Source organism: Pseudophryne corroboree, chromosome 3, assembly GCF_028390025.1.
Source record: "Pseudophryne corroboree isolate aPseCor3 chromosome 3, aPseCor3.hap2, whole genome shotgun sequence".
Classification (NCBI taxonomy): Eukaryota; Metazoa; Chordata; class Amphibia; order Anura; family Myobatrachidae; genus Pseudophryne; species Pseudophryne corroboree.
Genome location: NC_086446.1, coordinates 697,274,767 through 697,291,403, shown reverse-complemented (window position 1 = coordinate 697,291,403; position 16,637 = coordinate 697,274,767). Strand labels below are relative to the sequence as shown.

The window sequence follows — 16,637 nt, the reverse complement described above, 5'->3', positions numbered from 1 at the left end:
TAAACAGCGACTCAGTTTTCTTGACTCCAGCCGTTCTGGCTACATAAACCTTCAAAGCCCTGACCACATCTAGTAACTCGGAATCCTCCAAGTCACGAGTAGCCACAGGCACCACAATAGGTTGGTTCATCTGAAAAAATTACACCACTTTTGGCAGAAATTGTGGACGGGTCCGCAATTCTGCCCTGTCCATATGGAAAACCAGATAGGGGCTTTTATGTGACAAAGCCGCTAATTCTGACACACGCCTAGCTGAAGCCAAGGCTAATAGCATGACCACCTTCCAAGTGAAAATTTTTAACTCCACGGTTTTAAGTGGCTCAAACCAGTGTGACTTCAGGAAACTCAAGGTTAAGATCCCAAGGTGCCACTGGAGGCACAAAAGGGGGCTGAATATGCAGCACTCCCTTTACAAACGTCTGAACTTCAGGTAGAGAAGCCAGTTCTTTTTGAAAGAAAATGGATAGGGCCGAAATCTGGACCTTAATGGAACCCAATTTTAGGCCCAAAGTCACTCCCGACTGTAGGAAGTGAAGGAAACGGCCCAGCTGGAATTCCTCCGTAGGGGCATTCCTGGCCTCACACCAAGCAACATATTTTCGCCATATACGGTGATAATGTTTAGCCGTCACGTCCTTCCTAGCCTTTATCAGCGTAGGAATAACCTCATCCGGAATGCCTTTTTCTGCTAGGATCCGGCGTTCAAACGCCATGCCGTCAAACGCAGCCGCGGTAAGTCTTGGAACAGACAGGGCCCCTGTTGCAACAAGTCCTGTCTTAGAGGCAGAGGCCATGGGTCCTCTGTGAGCATTTCTTGCAGCTCTGGATACCAAGTCCTTCTTGGCCAATCCGGAACAATGAGTATTGTTCTCACTCCTCTTTTTCTTACGATTCTCAGCACCTTGGGTATGAGAGGAAGAGGAGGAAATACATAAACCGACTGGAACACCCACGGTGTCACTAGTGCGTCTACAGCTATCGCCTGAGGGTCTCTTGACCTGGCGCAATACCTCTGTAGCTTTTTGTTGAGGCGGGATGCCATCATGTCCACCTGTGGCAGTTCCCACCGACTTGCAATCTGCGCAAAGACTTCTTGATGAAGTCCCCACTCTCCCGGGTGGAGGTCGTGCCTGCTGAGGAAGTCTGCTTCCCAGTTGTCCACTCCCGGAATGAACACTGCTGACAGTGCTCTTACGTGATTCTCCGCCCAGCGAAGAATTCTGGTGGCCTCCGCCATCGCCACCCTGCTCCTTGTGCCGCCTTGGCGGTTTACATGAGCCACTGCGGTGATGTTGTCTGACTGAATCAGCACCGATTAGTCGCGAAGCAGGGTCTCCGCTTGACTTAGGGCGTTGTATATGGCCCTTAGTTCCAGGATATTGATGTGAAGGCAAGTCTCCTGACTTGACCACAGACCTTGGAAATTTCTTCCCTGTGTGACTGCCCCCACCCTCGGAGGCTTGCATTCGTGGTCACCAGGACCCAGTCCTGAATGCCGAATCTGCGGCCCTCGAGAAGGTGAGCACTCTGCAGCCACCACAGGAGAGACACCCTGGCCCTGGGGGATAGGGTGATCAGCCGATGCATCTGTAGATGTGATCCGGACCACTTGTCCAACAGATCCCATGGAAAAGTCCTCGCATGCATCCTGCCGAAGGGAATGGCCTCGTATGATGCCATCATCTTTCCCAGGACTCGCGTGCAGTGATGCACCGACACCTGTTTTGGTTTTAATAGGTCTCTGACCAGTGTCATGAGTTCCTGAGCTTTCTCCATCGGGAGATAAACCCTCTTCTGGTCTGTGTCCAGAATCATGCCCAGGAAGGGCAGACGAGTCATAGGAATCAACTGCAATTTTGGAATATTTAGAATCCAGCCGTGCTGTTGTAACACTTCCCGAGAGCGTGCTACGCTGATCAGCAACTGCTCTCTGGACCTCGCCTTTATGAGGAGATCGTCCAAGTATGGGATAATTGTGACCCCTTTCGCAGGAGCACCATCATTTCCGCCATTACCTTGGTAAATATTCTCGGTGCCGTGGAGAGACCAAACGGCAACGTCTGGAATTGGTAATGACAATCCTGTACCACAAATCTGAGGTACGCCTGATGAGGTGGATAAATGGGAACATGAAGGTATGCATCCTTTATGTCCTGAGACACCATAAAATCCCCCCCTTCCAGGCTTGCGATGACCGCTCTGAGCGATTCCATCTTGAACTTGAACCTTTTCAGGTATATGTTCAGGGATTTTAAATTCAATATGGGTCTGACCGAACCGTCCGGTTTCGGTACCACAAACATGGTCGAATAATAACCCTTTCCTTGTTGAAGGAGGGGAACCTTGACCACCACCTGCTGAAGATACAATTTGTGAATTGCAGCTAACACTATTTCCCTCTCTAAGAGGGAAGCTGGCAGGGCCGATTTGAGGTATCGGTGAGGGGGCATCTCTTCGAATTCCAGCTTGTATCCCTGAGACACAATCTCTATTTCCCAGGGATCCACCTGGGAGTGAACCCACTTGTGGCTGAAATTTCGGAGACGCGCCCCCATCGGGCCTAGCTCCGCCTGTGGAGCCCCAGCGTCATGCGGTGGATTTAGTAGAAGCCGGGGAGGACTTCTGTTCCTGGGAACTAGCTGTGTTGTGCAGCTTCTTTCCTCTGCCCCTGCCTCTGGCAAGAAAGGAAGCACCTCGGACTGTCTTGCTTTTTTGTGATCGAAAGGACTGCATTTGGTAATACGGTGCTTTCTTAGGTTGTGAGGGAATATATGGCAAAAAATTTGACTTTCCAGCAGTAGCTGTGGAGACCAGGTCCGAGAGACCCTCCCCAAACAACTCCTCACCCTTGTAAGGTAAAACCTCCATGTGCCTTTGAGTCGGCATCGCCTGTCCATTGCCGAGTCCACAGGACCCTTCTGGCAGAAATCGACATAGCATTTATTCTAGAGCCCAGAAGGCTAATGTCTCTTTGAGCATCTCTCATATATAGGACAGCGTCTTTTATATGCCCCAGGGTCATTTATATAGTATCCTTGTCCAAGGTATCAAGTTCCTCAGATAAGGTATCCGTCCATGCTGCTACAGCACTACACACCCAGGCCGACGCAATTGCCGGCCTTAGTAAGGTACCTGAATGTGTATAAATGGACTTCAGGGTACCCTCTTGCTTTCTATCCGCAGCATCTTTTAGGGTGGCCATATCCTGTGACGGCAGGGCTACCCTCTTGGATAAGCGTGTTAGAGCTTTGTCCACCCTAGGGAAGGATTCCCAGCGTAACCTGTCCGTTGGCGGGAAAGGATACGCCATAAGCATCCGTTTGGAAATCTGCAGTTTTTTATCTGGAGATTCCCAAGCCTTTTCACATAACTCATTTAGCTCATGTGAAGGGGGAAAGGTCACCACCTGCCTTTTCCCCCCCATACATATGAACCCTCTTGTCAGGGACTGGGGTTTCCTCTGTGATGTGCAACACATCCTTTATTGCTATAATCATATAACGGATGGCTTTAGCCAATTTAGGCTGTAACTTTGCATCATCGCAATCGACACTGGAGTCAGAATCCGTGTCGATATCTGTGTCAACAATTTGGGATAGTGGGCACTTCTGAGACCCTGACGGCCTCTGCGACATAGGATCAGGCATGGGCTGCGACCCCGACTGTCCTAAGGTTTCAGCTTTATCCAACCTTTTATGTAAGGAATTAACATTATCATTTAAAACCTTCCACATATCCATCCAATCAGGTGTCGGCGCCGTCCCCACATTCATTTGCTCCCTCTCTGCTTCCACATAGCCTTCCTCGTCAAACATGTCGACACAAGCGTACCGACACACACACACACACACACACACACACACACACACACACACACACACACACACAGGGGATGCTCTTTTTGAAGACAGTTCCCCCACAAGGCCTTTTGGAGAGACAGAGAGAGAGTATGCCAGCACACACCCCAGCGCTATATGTCCCAGGAATCACACAGTAACTTAGTGTTAACCCAGTAGCTGCTGTATATGTTTTTGCGCCTAATTTATGTGCCCCCCCCCCTCTTTTTACCCTCTTCTACCGTGAATCTGCAGGGGAGAGCCTGGGGAGCTTCCTCTCAGCGGAGCTGTGGAGAGAAAATGGCGCTGGTGAGTGCTGAGGAAGAAGCCCCGCCCCCTCAGCGGCAGGGTTCTGTCCCGCGTTTCTGTGTAAAATTATGGTGGGGGCTCATGCATATATACAGTGCCCAACTGTATATATGCCCACTTTTTACCAAGAGGTCCTAATTGCTGCCCAGGGCGCCCCCCCCCTGCGCCCTGCACCCTACAGCGACCGGAGTATGTGGGTTTAGTGTGGGAGCAATGGCGCACAGCTGCAGTGCTGTGCGCTACCTCAATTTGAAGACTGGAGTCTTCTGCCGCCGATTTTGACGTCTTCTTGCTTCTTTCACCCGGCTTCTGTCTTCCGGCTCTGCGAGGGGGACGGCGGCGCGGCTCCGGGATCGGACGACAAAGGGTGAGATCCTGTGTACGATCCCTCTGGAGCTAATGGTGTCCAGTAGCCTAAGAAGCAGGACCTATCTTCAGTGAGTAGGGCTGCTTCTCTCCCCTCAGTCCCACGCTGCAGAGAGTCTGTTGCCAGCAGATCTCTCTGAAAATAAAAAATCCTAACAAAATATTTTCTTATAGCAAGCTCAGGAGAGCTCACTAAGTAGCACCCAGCTCGTCCGGGCACAGATTCAAACTGAGGTCTGGAGGAGGGACATAGAGGGAGGAGCCAGAGCATACCAGTATCCAAATTCTTTCTTAAAGTGCCCTGTCTCCTGCAGAGCCCGAGCCCGTCTATTCCCCATGGTCCTTACGGAGTCCCCAGCATCCACTAGGACGTTAGAGAAATCATGTGTATATTTGGCATAGTTGCTGGGCTAAGTACAGAAACCTGCAATAGTCCCAGAATACTTGCTATTGTGTTTAATATACTATAGGCAGATCACTTGTAAAGTTACCAGCCAGTGGGCTTGTTACTGATCACAGCAATAGTCCCACTATCTTAGTGCAAAGAATAAGAGTGCTCCCCCATCCCCCTCATCCTGAGCTGCTGACATGTGATCAGTAGCTTCCTGCAGTGCTGCTGGGGGCAGGGCCTAATCGGGTGAGGCAGTTTAGACTGGTTAGAGGGCGCTAAAACGCCCAGCAACTCCCTACAATAAAGATAACAACAATGTTTCTGTCCGGAGTTGGGCTATAACTTAGTTCTCTATACATATTGGACTCTTGCACTAGTGTGCTGAGCCACAGCCTCATGGCTGAAGAAATACAGAGAGAGGGACTTAGTATGCAGCAAGAATCTGCACAAAATGGCTCCTTCCCGGGACCTGAGGCACTTTATAATACTGCCCTCAGTGTTCGCTGGCCCCAGGAGTCAGCGCAGCCACCCCTCAGCCATCATACAGCCTTTACAGTGACCCAGCCAGGGCACAGGAGACATACAGCCAGCAGACACACAGCATGGGGGACTTACTCTGAGGGACTGTCATATGCTAGTATGAGAAGGGTCACAGCCCAGCACTACCACAGTAGGCTGTGGCTGTTCCTACCTGACTCGGTGCCTCCTTGAATTCTGTGAGTCGGAAGGCTCCCCAGAGGCAGCGCAGAGTGAGAAATAGAGCTCACAGAAGCTCTTCTATCCTAACTATTCTCACTCTGGATGTGTTTGTCGCCAACATTAGGGACTAAACACCAAACGAGAAAACATTTTAAATATAAGCTAGGAGTAAAAGTGTGCCTTCACTCCAAATCACAAAATTAAAACTGAGGAGTACTTCCTGTGAACAGAGGGTTGATGGGAGGGGTTAGAGGGGGAGGAGTTAGTTATTTTCATAGATTGTGCCAAACGCCATACTCACACACTCTAACCCAAGTGTAAGTGTGCAGCAATCCCCAGATGGATGATCGAGAAATCCTGATATGCCTCGGTAATCCGTCAAGTGTCCCATACCCGCTGCCAGAGCAGCAGGCTGTGACTGCAGTGAGGGTGCCTGGGAGCCGACACTCAGCGCTGTGACCCCCAGCGGGGAAGCCAGAGCAGCGCCGTTACCCGCAATCCCCCCTCTTCCCCAACTCCCGGTTGTGGTCACATGATGAGTGGTCATGTGACCGGGGAGCCGGGGGTGCAGCGCTACCTTGTCTGCACCGGGAGCTGTCAAGAGCCAGCACCTGGTGCAGTAACACAAAAATCCTAATAAGCCGCAGCTCGTGCCGGCTTATCGGGGCTAATAGGAAAGCCCCCGGGCGATATCATTACCCGTGGCAATGTATCGCGGGTAATTGGATATCCCCCTTTGTATGTCAAATATATATTTGCAACTCCTGTCAGTGCATCATTTGTAAGACAACAATTATGAACACGTTAATCCCCTACTGCCCCTCTTTTTAGTACAGTAAAAGTCTACTTAAAAACAAAAAGGGCTAAATGTAATAGGCTGCGAGTTGCCGGAGGTGCAGGACATTGCCGCTTTAGAAAAAAAACAGGCATACTCGCACAATCATTTGCAAGGCAAAACTAGGTTGATTTTGCCTTGTAAATGATTGCTGCTTTAAAAAAAATAATAATAAAAAACCGGCAGGGTCACACAAATTTCTCTGTCAACTTGCAGGCTATTACATGTAGCTCAAGATGTTCACATGTCTCTACCATCAGTGTATCAGGGGAAGGGGTGGAGGGGCTGGGATCTCAAGTTATTTAAGGAACTGTTGGTGGATAGCTCCTTCCATGCCAATGGCCATGAGACCTTACCTTGCAAAATCATCCTGAGGATTAAAGAGCCCATTATCAGGAGCCATTCGTTCTTCAGCAGTTGGAGGGAGATCTATACCAACATTGCTAGTAAAGAAATGAAAACAAAATTAATACCAATTTCTAAACGTAGTAACGTTGGATGTATGAGGACACGTCTGTAAGTCAATGAACTATTATTACGACTAAGCTTACTGCAGGGAGTCTAACATAGTTTATAACAGAGGGCACCAGTTTAAACTGTGGCAGCAATATACCACTCCAGACTGGATCACCTTAAAAGTTTGTCAATAGAGAGGACTAAGCACTGGTTGATATATCGCTCATCATATAGACAAACGATCTATCGCAAGCGGATCAGCAGGTATGTACACCTGATAGGTCTTTGAATTACGTCGTTTTCAGTCATACTGCTTCGGCCCTGCAGCAGTCAATGCAGATATACTGGCATGTATGATGTCTCAGCTGGGCGGACAAATTCATACAAAGTAGAGTCCAACTACAGAGTCATTAATGCTGGATCTGTTATAACATGGCTAACAACCCACTGGGCAATCACTGACAACACCACTCATCTCCCTTCCTACTGGCAACGTGTCGGTTCAGACTTTCTTAACCTTCATATCTGCTGTAACACACATAATCAATGTCAGTACCTTCGTTGGGGCCCTTTTATGAGATCTTCAGAGTATACTGCTCCCTCTATTGCGTGGCCTCGAGCCTGTGCAAAAGCTTAAACAAAATACATGTTATTTTACGGTCATCCTTTTTTTTTTTTTTACAATTACTGAAAAAATATATATTGTTTTATCACAAGTACCAGTTATTGCCTGCAGGGGGTTCCATCCTTCAACGTCAATTAGGAATCTAAACAGAAAAAACAAAAACAAAGTATTTTTTGTATTCCAATGGTGGATAATAAATAAATAGCTGAAAAATAGCTGAAAAAACTACTGAGACCAACATATCTCAATTTCAAATCACAGTTCAGTATACTGCCGCTAGTATATATATATATATATATATATATATATATATATATATATATATATACTGTATAGCAAAACAGGGAATAATATTGCGCCACGAGTAAAAGGGACAACGTAACAGAAATGCTGTATAGGTTATAATATAAAATACATGACAACACTCCCCAAGATAAGGGGCGTCAGCTGACTCCCTCAAAATAAAAACAGAGATGGTACTTTCTCTGAAATAAAATTACTGGTAAATTGGAATGAAGGATAAAGCGACCAATGGTGTAAAACAATAAGGTACTATGCCCAATTGGTAAAAAATAAATATACTATTTATTAAACAATTATGCACAGTTAAAAAATGGGACAAGAAATACAAACACAAATGCTATTAAAAGATAATTCCTTATCTGGGTATGTGGTCAGTATAGGTGTACCAACGCGTTTCGTCACTTAGACTTCATCATGATGAAGTCTAAGTGACGAAACGCGTTGGTACACCTATACTGACCACATACCCAGATAAGGAATTATCTTTTAATAGCATTTTAATTTCGATTTTAAGTACTTTAGATCATTTGTGTTTCTATTTATTGCCCCATTTTTTAACTGTGCATAATTGTTTAATAAATAGTATATTTATTTTTTACCAATTGGGCATAGTACCTTATTGTTTTACACCATTGGTCGCTTTATCCTTCATTCCAATTTACCAGTTATATATATATATATATATATACTAAAATTAATAATTATTTACCTGCATATAAGATATCCTGTCCTGTTAATCCCAGTTGTACAATGGACGCCAATCAGTTTATCTGCAGTGAAAAGATATTTTCATGTTTGATTACTCAATTTTTACAAAAGCACATGTATAGATAGATAGATAGATAGATAGATAGATAGATAGATAATGTCGGCACTCCTGGGGCCCGGAGGTACCGAGAGTGGGGGAGGGGCGGGTAATGCTTCTCCTCCTGGAAGCAGCTAAGCTGCTGTCCTCCCATTGGCAGTGGCTCTCCCGGAGACTCGCACAGCAGCCAATCACTATTGTTAGCGCTGCGGTCTCAACGCGCCGCATTACAGGGAAGAAGTACGGATCGGAATAACTTTTTATTAGCAACAAGTACACATTCTAAACCCCTTAAGGATGCCCTCCCATACTCACAATTTCTGAGGGCTCTCAGATTGAATAGTTATAGGGAGGATGGCATTGTTGAGATTGACAAGACGTATTTTAAGTTTTTGGCTAGAGGTTATTCAGTGGAGGTGTTGGAGAAACTAAAAAAAAAGAAGCTTTAGCCATTCCCCAGCAACAATTAAATGTTTACAGAAAAAAAGAACAAAACCAATACAAACATATCTGGGTAAACAGGTTTAACCACGAGCAGTCGTACCAATAGTGAAGCCAAGAAATTGTGGCCGATTGTTAGCATGGACAAAGATTTGACCCTGCTGCATAATTCTTATTTTATGGCATGCTATCAACGTAGCAAAACCTTAAAGATTATTTAGTGCGTAATGACATCACTGGCATGGGTAAGGTTAAAAACAAACATTTGGGTACTAAGAGAAAGTGGTGTTTTAAATGCCCTAATTGTACCACCTGTAGCTATTTAGAAACTGGAACATAATTTTCCATCCATTTTCAGGAATTAAATATAATGTAATTTCCTGACCTGTACCACCACTTGTGTTGTTTATTCTATCATCTGCTCTTGCGCCAAAATGTACATTGGAAAACGGATTGCCAATTTAAGACCAGAATGGCACAACACCGTTATGCGATTCAGTTGGCTCTAGCTTCTGGATCTAGTGATCAACCTGTAGCTAGACACTTTGCTCAACCAAAACAATCTATCTTCACTTAGGTATCGTATAATATATCATGTGCCTCCACTTGCACGTGGAGAAAATAGATCCAAATTATTACTACAATTGGAGTCTCGTTGGATTGAGCGTCTAGATACATTGGCCCCACATGGGTTAAAATAAGATTTTACTCACCGGTAAATCTATTTCTCGTAGTCCGTAGTGGATGCTGGGAACTCCGTAAGGACCATGGGGAATAGACGGGTTCCGCAGGAGACTGGGCACTCTAAAAGAAAGATTAGGTACTATCTGGTGTGCACTGGCTCCTCCCACTATGACCCTCCTCCAGACCTCAGTTAGGATACTGTGCCCGGAAGAGCTGACACAGTAAGGAAGGATTTTGAATCCCGGGTAAGACTCATACCAGCCACACCAATCACACCGTATAACTCGTGATACTACACCCAGTTAACAGTTTGAAATATAACTGAGCCTCTCAACAGATGGCTCAACAGTAACCCTTAGTTAGGCAATAACTACATACAAGTATTGCAGACAATCCGCACTTGGGATGGGCGCCCAGCATCCACTACGGACTACGAGAAATAGATTTACCGGTGAGTAAAATCTTATTTTCTCTGACGTCCTAGTGGATGCTGGGAACTCCGTAAGGACCATGGGGATTATACCAAAGCTCCCAAACGGGCGGGAGAGTGCGGATGACTCTGCAGCACCGAATGAGAGAACTCAAGGTCCTCCTCAGCCAGGGTATCAATTTTGTAGAATTTAGCAAACGTGTTTGCCCCTGACCAAGTTGCAGCTCGGCAAAATTGTAAAGCCGAGACCCCTCGGGCAGCTGCCCAAGATGAGCCCACTTTCCTCGTGGAATGGGCTTTTACTGATTTAGGATGCGGCAATCCAGCCGCAGAATGCTCCAGCTGAATTGTGCTACAAATTCAGCGAGCAATAGTCTGCTTAGAAGCAGGAGCACCTATTTTGTTGGGTGCCTACAGGATAAAAAGCGAGTCAGTTTTCCTGACTCCAGCCGTCCTGGAAATATAAATTTTTAAGGCCCTGACTACGTCCAGTAACTTGGAATCTTCCAAGTCCCTAGTAGCCGCAGGCACTACAATAGGTTGGTTCAAGTGAAAAGCTGATACCACCTTAGGGAGAAACTGGGGACGAGTCCTCAATTCTGCCCTATCCATATGGAAAATCAGATAAGGGCTTTTACATGACAAAGCCGCCAATTCTGACACACGCCTGGCCGAAGCCAAGGCCAATAACATGACCACTTTCCACGTGAGATATTTCAAATCCACAGTTTTAAGTGGCTCAAACCTATGTGATTTTAAGAAACTCAACACCACGTTGAGATCCCAAGGTGCCACAGGAGGCACAAAAGGGGGATGAATATGTAGCACTCCCTTTACAAATGTCTGAACTCCAGGCAGTGAAGCCAGTTCTTTCTGGAAGAAAATCGACAGAGCCGAAATCTGGACCTTAATGGAACCCAATTTTAGGCCCAAAGTCACCCCTGACTGTAGGAAGTGCAGAAAACGACCCATCTGAAATTCCTCTGTTGGGGCCTTCCTGGCCTCACACCACGCAACATATTTTCGCCAAATACGGTGATAATGGTTTGCGGTTACTTCGTTCCTGGCTTTTATCAGCGTAGGAATGACTTCTTCCGGAATGCCCTTTTCCTTTAGGATCCGGAATTCAACCGCCATGCCGTCAAACGCAGCCACGGTAAGTCTTGGAACAGACAGGGCCCCTGCTGTAGCAGATCCTGTCTGAGCGGTAGAGGCCATGGGTCCTCTGATATAATTTCTTGAAGTTCTGGGTACCAAGCTCTTCTTGGCCCATCCGGAACCACGAGTATCGTTCTTACTCCTCGTTTTCTTATTATTCTCAGTACCTTTGGTATGAGAGGCAGAGGAGGGAATACATAAACCGACTGGTACACCCACGGTGTCACTAGAGCGTCCACAGCTATTGCCTGAGGGTCCCTTGACCTGGCGCAATATCTAGTTTTTTGTTTAGGCGGGACGCCATCATGTCCACCTGTGGCCTTTCCCAACGGTTTACCAACAGTTGGAAGACTTCTGGATGAAGTCCCCACTCTCCCGGGTGTAGGTCGTGTCTGCTGAGGAAGTCTGCTTCCCAGTTGTCCACTCCCGGAATGAACACTGCTGACAGTGCTAAGACGTGATTTTCCGCCCATCGGAGAATCCTTGTGGCTTCTGCCATCGCCATCTTGCTTCTTGTGCCGCCCTGTCGGTTTACATGGGCGACTGCCGTGATGTTGTCTGATTGGATCAGTACCGGCTGGTTTTGAAGCAGAGGCCTTGCCAGACTTAGGGCATTGTAAATGGCCCTCAGTTCCAGAATATTTATGTGTAGGGACGACTCCTGACTTGACCAAAGTCCTTGGAAATTTCTTCCCTGTGTGACTGCCCCCCAGCCTCGAAGGCTGGCATCCGTGGTTACCAGGACCCAGTCCTGTATGCCGAATCTGCGGCCCTCTTGAAGATGAGCACTCTGCAGCCACCACAGTAGAGATACCCTGGTCCTTGGAGACAGGGTTATCAGCCGATGCATCTGAAGATGCGATCCCGACCTCTTGTCCAAGAGGTCCCACTGAAAGGTTCTTGCATGGAACCTGCCGAATGGAATTTTGCTTCGTAAGAAGCTACCATTTTTCCCAGGACTCGTGTGCAGTGATGCACCGATACCTGTTTTGGTTTCAGGAGGTCTCTGACTAGAGATGACAGCTCCTTGGCTTTCTCCTGCGGGAGAAATACTTTTTTCTGTTCTGTGTCCAGAACCATCCCCAGGAACAGTAGGCGTGTGGTAGGAACCAGCTGTGACTTTGGAATGTATAGAATCCATCCGTGCTGTTGTTGCACTTCCCGAGATAGTGCTACTCCGACCAACAACTGCTCCTTGGACCTCGCCTTTATAAGGAGATCGTCCAAGTACGGGATAATTAAAACTCCCTTTTTTCGAAGGAGTATCATCATTTCTGCCATTACCTTGGTAAAGACCCTCGGTGCCGTGGACAGTCCAAACGGCAGTGTTTGGAATTGGTAATGGCAATCCTGTACCACAAATCTATAGTACTCATGGTGAGGATGGTAAATGGGGACATGTAGGCAAGCATCCTTGATGTCCAGGGATACCATGTAATCCCCCTCCTCCAGGCTTGCAATAACCGCCCTGAGCGATTCCATCTTGAACTTGAATTTTTTTATGTATGTGTTCAAGGATTTCAAATTTAAAATGGGTCTCACCGAACCGTCCGGTTTCGGTACCACAAACAGTGTGGAATAGTAACCCCGTCCTTGTTGAAGTAGGGGCACCTTGACTATCACCTGCTGGGAATACAGCTTGTGAATTCCCTCTAGCACAGCCTCCCTGCCTGAGGGAGTTGTTGGCAAGGCAGATTTGAGGAAACGGCGGGGGGGGGGGGGGGGGGGGGGGACGCCTCGAATGCCAACTTGTACCCCTGAGATACTACTTGAAGGATCCAGGGATCAACCTGTGAGCGATCCCACTGATCGCTGAAATTTTTGAGGCGGCCCCCCACCGTACCTGGCTACGCCTGTGGAGCCCCCGCGTCATGCAGTGGACTCAGAGGAAGCGGGGGAAGAATTTTGATTCTGGGAACTGGCTGACTGGTGCAGCTTTTTCCCTCTTCCCTCGTCTCTGTGCAGAAAGGAAGCGCCTTTGACCCGCTTGCTTTTCTGAAGCCGAAGGGACTGTACCTGATAATACAGTGCTTTCTTAGGCTGTGAGGAAACCTGAGGTAAAATTTTTTCTTCCCAGCTGTTGCTGTGGATACGAGGTCCCAGAGACCATCCCCAAACAATTCCTCACCCTTATAAGGCTCTATGTGCCTTTTAAATTCAGCATCACCTGTCCAGTGTCGGGTCTCTAATACCCTCCTGACAGAATGGACATTGCATTAATTCTGGATGCCAGCCGGCAAAATATCCCTCTGTGCATCCCTCATATATAAGACGACGTCTTATGTTGGCAAAATAGTATCCCTGTTTGACAGGGTTACAGACCACGCTGCAGCAGCACTATCTGCAGGTCTCAGTCTAGTACCTGAGTGTGTAAATACAGACTTCAGGATAGCCTCCTGCTTTTTATCAGCAGGTACCTTCAAAGTGGCCGTATCCTAAGACAGCAGTGCCACCTTTTTTGACAAACGTGTGAGCGCCTTATCCACCCTAGGGGATATCTCCCAGCGTAACTTATCCTCTGGCGGGAAAGGGTACGCCATCAGTAACTTTTTAGAAACTACCAGTTTCTTATCGGGGGAACCCACGCTTTTTCACACTTCATTCACTCATTTGATGGGGGAACAAAACACTGCCTGCTTTTTCTCCCCCAAACATAAAACCCTTTTTTAGTGGTACTTGGGTTAATGTCAGAAATGTGTAACACATTTTTTATTGCCGGGATCATGTAACGGATGTTCCTAGTGGATTGTGTATATGTCTCAACCTCGCCGACACTGGAGTCAGACTCCGTGTCGACATCTGTGTCTGCCATCTGAGGGAGCGGGCGTTTTTGAGCCCCTGATGGCCTTTGAGACGCCTGGGCAGGCGCGGGCTGAGAAGCCGGCTGTCCCATAGCTGTTACGTCTTCCAGCCTTTTATGTAAGGAGTTGACACTGTCGGTTTATACCTTCCACCTATCCATCCACTCTGGTGTCGGCCCCACAGGGGGCGACATCACATTTATCGGCATCTGCTCTGCCATCACATAAGCCTCCTCATCAAACGTGTCGACACAGCCCTACCGACACACCGCACACACACACAGGGAATGCTCTGACTGAGGACAGGACCCCACACAGCCCTTTGGGGAGACAGAGAGAGAGTATGCCAGCACACACCAGAGCGCTATATAATTTTGGGATTAACACTATATTGAGTGAATTTTTCCCAATAGCTGCTTGTATATACAATATTGCGCCTAAATTTTGTGCCCCCCCTCTCTTTTTAACCCTTTGAGCCTGAAAACTACAGGGGAGAGCCGGAGGAGCTGTCTTCCAGCTGCACTGTGAAGAGAAAATGGCGCCAGTGTGCTGAGGGAGAAGCCCCGCCCCTTTTTCAACTGACTTTCTCCCGCTTTTTCTGGAATACTGGCAGGGGTAATTTTACATCTATATAGCCTCTAGGACTATATATGATGTAGATTTGCCAGCCAAGGTGTCATATATTGCCCTCAGGGCGCCCCCCCCAGCGCCCTGCACCCTCAGTGACCGGAGTGTGAAGTGTGCATGAGGAGCAATGGCGCACAGCTGCAGTGCTGTGCGCTACCTTGGTGAAGACCGAAGTCTTCTGCCGCCGATTTTCCGGACCTCTTCTTGCTTCTGGCTCTGTAAGGGGGACGGCGGCGCGGCTCCGGGAACGAACACCAAGGACGGGTCCTGCGGTCGATCCCTCTGGAGCTAATGGTGTCCAGTAGCCTAAGAAGCCCAAGCTAGCTGCAAGCAGGTAGGTTCGCTTCTTCTCCCCTTAGTCCCTCGCTGCAGTGAGTCTGTTGCCAGCAGATCTCACTGTAAAATAAAAAACCTAAAATAAACTTTCTTTCTAGGAGCTCAGGAGAGCCCCTAGTGTGCATCCAGCTCGGCCGGGCACAGAAATCTAACTGAGGTCTGGAGGAGGGTCATAGTGGGAGGAGCCAGTGCACACCAGATAGTACCTAATCTTTCTTTTAGAGTGCCCAGTCTCCTGCGGAACCCGTCTATTCCCCATGGTCCTTACGGAGTTCCCAGCATCCACTAGGACGTCAGAGAAATGAGACATTAGGGTTAAGTGGTTTTTTATTAAAAAAAATGTTATGAAAAATTATCCAGAATGTCTTCATATTTAAACATATTTGCAGCCTTTCCTGTAGTGGATTAGCTTAGTGAATTTATTCTACATCCATCTAAATTCCAATTACCTGTGTTCAGCTACTTAAATATTTTCATCCTGTGTGGAGTTTCTATGCGCTATCTGGATTTTTTTTTTCATCTATATGCGCTAGTTTTTCTAAAAAAAATTGTAACACTGAGCCATATGAAACTCTGCTGAGATCTTAGTCTTGTTACAGTGTATGCAATTTAATGTTACACTTTAAAATTATTCGCTACTGTGTCTGTTTTAACACTGAACTACATTTGTTCTTTAGTTATATATATATGTGGGGGACGTCCTCTCCTGTGGTCGAACGTGATAGTGACCGGAAACAGGAATTGACTCTTGCAATGGTGGCGGGTATGTCTGTCTCTATATTCTGGTAAGTTGTCACTTGTTCTTTATGCTTGCCAAAAGCGCTGAAATGTTGCTTAACCTATTTGGTTTTTGTTTCATTGTGTACGGGGTGCCATCTCTGGACAGTATTTGCATACACACATTTTTTATATATATATATATATACATATACATACACACACACACACGTATGTACGTATGTATATATATATATATATATATATATATATATATATTCTACATACAGATGGATGGATGGATGGATACATACATATATACATACATATACACACACACACACATATACATACATACACACACCCACACATATTATATACAGTGTTCTCCCCGGAAAAAAATTTCAGCTAGGTGGCATCAAGTAGCAGCCATCATGGCCATATTTATTTAAACTTGAGAGTTTAATATATTCACCTCTCCCACGGGGTCTGGCGCCCGGCTGGAGCCGTGTGGAGCGGCTCCCTGGAGTGGTAAGTGTATTCACCTGCAGGGGCAGGTCCGTGGCGTGTGGGGGTGTTGATCTGGCGGCTGCGATAGCGGCGCATGCGCAGCAGGACACCGGGGTATATTCCCTAAAAATAACCCAATTATGCTGCGGAGTGTCACCGCAGGGATAGAGCTTGCGCGCAAGCTCTGTCCCTGCATGCGATAATTTATACATCCCTGTGATGTAATCAATTATCACAGTGTGATTATTGGTGATTCTAGTGGCGATATTATCACCTCACATCCGCATGATGCGTATGGTGATAAATAG

General features: G+C 47.0%; 1 protein-coding gene across 1 annotated transcript in view; it reads right to left on the bottom strand.

Moving 5' to 3' along the window:
- Positions 1 to 16,637, bottom strand: part of LOC135056627 (uncharacterized) — a 97,520-nt gene that overhangs the window by 16,553 nt on the left and 64,330 nt on the right. The window contains exons 5-8 of the mRNA XM_063962033.1: positions 8,530 to 8,590; positions 7,613 to 7,659; positions 7,449 to 7,524; positions 6,793 to 6,879 (exon numbers count right to left, since the gene is read on the bottom strand). Of these exons, the coding sequence (XP_063818103.1) occupies positions 6,793 to 6,879; positions 7,449 to 7,524; positions 7,613 to 7,659; positions 8,530 to 8,590 (271 nt within the window). The remainder of the gene's footprint in view (positions 1 to 6,792; positions 6,880 to 7,448; positions 7,525 to 7,612; positions 7,660 to 8,529; positions 8,591 to 16,637) is intronic.